General features: G+C 60.1%; 1 protein-coding gene across 1 annotated transcript in view; it reads left to right on the top strand.

The window, feature by feature from the left end:
• RASSF1 (Ras association (RalGDS/AF-6) domain family member 1) overlaps nt 1-1,846 on the top strand; it is an 8,053-nt gene extending 6,207 nt beyond the window's left edge. The window contains exons 5-6 of the mRNA XM_009891295.1: nt 51-207; nt 1,781-1,846. Of these exons, the coding sequence (XP_009889597.1) occupies nt 51-207; nt 1,781-1,846 (223 nt within the window). The remainder of the gene's footprint in view (nt 1-50; nt 208-1,780) is intronic.
• The last annotated feature ends 2,015 nt before the right edge of the window (nt 1,847-3,861 follow it).

The following is a 3,861-nucleotide window of genomic DNA, read 5'->3' as shown; positions in this document are numbered from 1 at the left end:
TCCGGCTGCCTACCCTGCTCGGGGCGCGGGAAGCCGGCAGCTGTCGGCAGGCTCTTACCTCCCCACCTCCCCTCTGCTCTCGGCAGCTCCATGTATTACGATGAGGATGGGGATCTCGCTCACGAGTTCTACGAGGAGACAATCGTTACCAAGAATGGGAGGAAGCGCGCCAAGCTGAAGAGGATCCACAAGAACCTGATACCTCAGGTAGTGTGTGGAGAAGGGTGGGTGAGAGTGAATGCCAAAGCACCATGGTGACAGCTGAGGTCCCGGCTTTGCCTTCTCCCCTGGGGCATCTTCTTGTTGTGAAAGTGAAGGCTTTCTGCTCACCCTGCCTCAGGGCCATGGTCCCTGTGTGTCCTGACTCACACCCATGTCACCTAGTGAGGCTGTGGCAGAAGAAGGAGAGCTGGTGACACCCTCCAGCCCCCCTTTCCAGAGAGAGGCAGTGCCCCAAGTGCTTTAGAGCGAGCTGCCAGGCTGGGGAAGATAGCTCAGCTGAATGTGTGTTGTGGGGTGCAGAGTGCCAGGCAACCGTGCACTGCTGTGGTGTCCCATCACTGATCACCTTCCCCAAGGCACAGGGTGTTGCACTTGCTCAGCCAACGTCACATCGCTGTGGAGGGCCAGGCCCTGGCTTCGGGAGCAGCAGCCAAAGCACATTTCCCCCAGCTGCTCAGTGGTGACAGTGGTGTTGACAGCTATGTGTTTTGCATCTCAGTGCAAAAATCTCCTCTTAAGCAACTGGGGTGAAGCTGGGAAGCGGCTGGGCCACCAGTTAAGGGTCTCAGTGCAGGATAAGGATAGCCTGCATGTAGGAAAGCTTCTGGGGGCCTAACTGGAGAAAAGGGAGCATTAAACCAGGGCTGGAGAGAGACCCTGCAGGAGTCTTTTTTAAGTATGCAGAAAGGCATGGCTCTAGTGAGCACCTGGTGTGCTCCGAGGGGTGAGCAGTCCCCCAGTGGGATGGGACCCGTCTGGGCGCTGTGCAAACAGTTATGGGGGAGGGGAGAATTTGCCACTGCTCCCCAGGCTGGGGTTCTCTCAGAGGCAGGCTTTGGCTGTGGGACTGTCTCCTAACTCTCCACACTGTGGGTTGAAACCCACCTAGCTGGAAAGCTCGGCTGAGCCAGAGACAGCAAACACCAGCACTAAATAGCCCTTTGCTAGCCCAAGCTTTTCTCTGGCTCTGAGTCCAGCCCCAGCCCCGAGCCTCCCCTCCAGCCCCAGCCCCCCCACCTGCCATCGGGTCGTCCTGGTGCTGTAACAGGAGAAGGCTTGGACGGAGCATGGGAAAGGCGCCTGTAGCTGGCGTGGAGGGAGCGTGCATTCAGCAGCCTCCCCTCTGGATAGAAAGCTGCTTTTCTTGTGCGCCAGCTGCCCTGGCTGCTTTCTCTCAGAGAGCTCTTTTCATTCTTTTAAATCCCGTGAATGAAAGGTGCCGGATGAAAAGCCCAGACGGCCAATATCTGCCAGTCACGCACCAGCTGCTGCACGGGCAGTGCCTGGCAGAGCAGCTCCCTCCTTTCTCGCTCTGCTGAGCTCCAAACCCGCCATGTGTGGCCGCCAGCCACGCCGCCCTCGGCTCTCCAGGGACGAGTTCGAAGGGCAAAGTACTTTCGCTTTGCGTGCTGCTGTTCAGGCATACCTGGTATCACAGCAGCCTTAGGGACTCCTGTTCCTCGAGGGCGCGGTGTCCTCTGTCATATGGGGTGACTTGCAGGGCTTGGGGCCGTTGTTTGGTGGTCTCCTCTGCTCACCACTCTGACTCTTCTTTCAGGGCATAGTGAAACTAGAGCACCCTCGCATTCACGTGGATTTCCCGGTGATCATCTGCGAGGTGTGAGTCGCCAGTTGCTGCCCGCGGGTGGGAGGCCCTGTCCCACCGCCCCCAGCCTCACCAGGCGAGGCTGCGTCGTGTTCCCACCCGAGGAGGACTCTGGGCGTGCAGCGGGGACAGCGGCTCACCCCTCGCCCGGAGGTGAGACGGGACGGAGCAGGCTAGGCTGGGCTTGGCTAGCGCTCCTCGCAGGAGATGGGTGACCTTGTGCAACGACTGCTTACAAACATCCTCACTTGAGTCAGAAGACTAAAATACCTTTTGTAGCCTCTAGCCGATGTTTGATGGGTAACTGGAACTGCAAACGAGCTGCTGTGTTTGAGCTGTCAAAGGGAGAGCGAGCCTGCACTTCTCACCAGACAAAATCCCCCGCTTCTCAGGTATGCGGCCCAGGGAGAGCCAGGGCAAGGTAATGCGCTGTCTGGGGCCATGACGTTCCTCCGCCCTGGCGGTTAGATGGCCAGTGTTGCAGTGTGTCGCTTGACGTGGGTGTTATGCGATGCTCCCCTTGATGGAGGATAAATGGGGCAGGCTGAGGGGGGTGTGTCAATCTTGAAGCACATTCAGCTGGCTGCTTTGCTCCTCTTGACAAGGGGATGGAGATCAGATGCCGCTATCTTGGACCTCGGTCTCTTCCCCTGGTGCGTTTCCCTGCTTATGCCGGCTCTGGGGAGGTTGGCTTCGCAGCTGCCTGCCATCCCTCTGCCTGCAGGAGATCTCTGCAGTCCGTGGCCGCTGCTGGTGGCAGCAAGGTCCCTAGCTCTGCAGCGGACTTGCCTCCCTTGTTAGCAAGCTGGCTCCTGCCGAGCACCGTCCCTCGCCTGCTGCGGCGCCAGGCTACTGGGCGAGGCGTCTCCTTGTAAGGTCCTCGTCCCCGGCTCCTGTCTTGAACATACCTCCTGGTGGGGTGGGCCTTGACAGAGCCGAGCAGGAAGGAAATCATCTCTTCCCTCCTTGTCCCCCGAAAACAATCAATCGGTGTGCCTGCCCTGGCTTGGAAATCTCCCTGGCGATGTGAGCTACGGTTCCTCCCGCGTCCCAGCTGGCGGCAGGAGGAGAAACGCAATGCACTTTAAAGGGAGGCTTTCTGCTCCGTCACGGAAGGTCCTGCTCTTTTTCTCCTCTTTCCTCCCACTTGAGAAGGTCGGGGTCACTTTGGCAGCACCAAAAAACCTCTCACCCCTGCGTGTGGGCCCCAGGGCGCCGAGCCAGCCACTGCAGGGCCGGGGAAAGGCCTGACCCGTGCTGCGCCTCCCCAGCGCTGGGAGCCACTGCCTCCCTGCTCGGCTGCCCCCAAACTGGGTGGGCGGAGGAAGACTGGCCGTGGGGCGGCGGGCACAGCTTTAAACTGGGTCAGAGCCTGCGCCCCGCAGCAGCCGGCTCGGCTTTCCTCCTCTTTCGTTCCAGAACTTATTTACTTTCTAAGCACTTCAGATGTTCGCTACCTCGATTTTTAATTTAAGCCGCTGGCACTTGGCCGCCAGCCCTGTCGGCGTCTACGTTGGATGTATCCATCCCCGCGCCCGCTGAGAGCTGCCCGGGCGTGGGGCCACATTCCCGGCTTCGGAAAGCACGGAGGGTGAAGCGGATGTGCTGGCTGCCGCCGGGCAGGGAAGCAGGCAGGGCTGGGCAGGGCTCCGGCAGGGAGCTCGTCTACACTGTGATGCTGGGCGCTTCTTTCAACATCTTTTGTTCTCCTGCTTGCTTGAAAGAGTCTTGTCTTAAAACAATCCACCCCCACCCCCCCCCGAAGGGTTTCTTATTCGCACCACCTGCTCTCAAGTTTCTCCCGGGCTGGATCTCCCTGGGAAGGGCGTCCCTCAGGCTCCGGGGGAGAGCAGGAGCTGCTGTCCCCAGGAAGAGGAGAGAAAGCCGTGGTCAGGCTGTCCGTGCCACCTTGACCCGCTGCTGTCCAAGGGCGTGGGAAGCTGCACCGAACCCGCCTAGGGTACCCGGGGAAGGCAGAGGAGGAGCGGGGAGGGGACCGGTGCCGTTTCCCTGCCCAGACTGGGAGCCCCTTG

This window comes from Charadrius vociferus, unplaced genomic scaffold, assembly GCF_000708025.1.
Source record: "Charadrius vociferus isolate BGI_N301 unplaced genomic scaffold, ASM70802v2 scaffold758, whole genome shotgun sequence".
Taxonomy (NCBI): Eukaryota; Metazoa; Chordata; class Aves; order Charadriiformes; family Charadriidae; genus Charadrius; species Charadrius vociferus.
The sequence above is the reverse complement of the archived record's forward strand: the minus strand, read 5'-3'. Positions and strand labels throughout refer to the sequence as shown.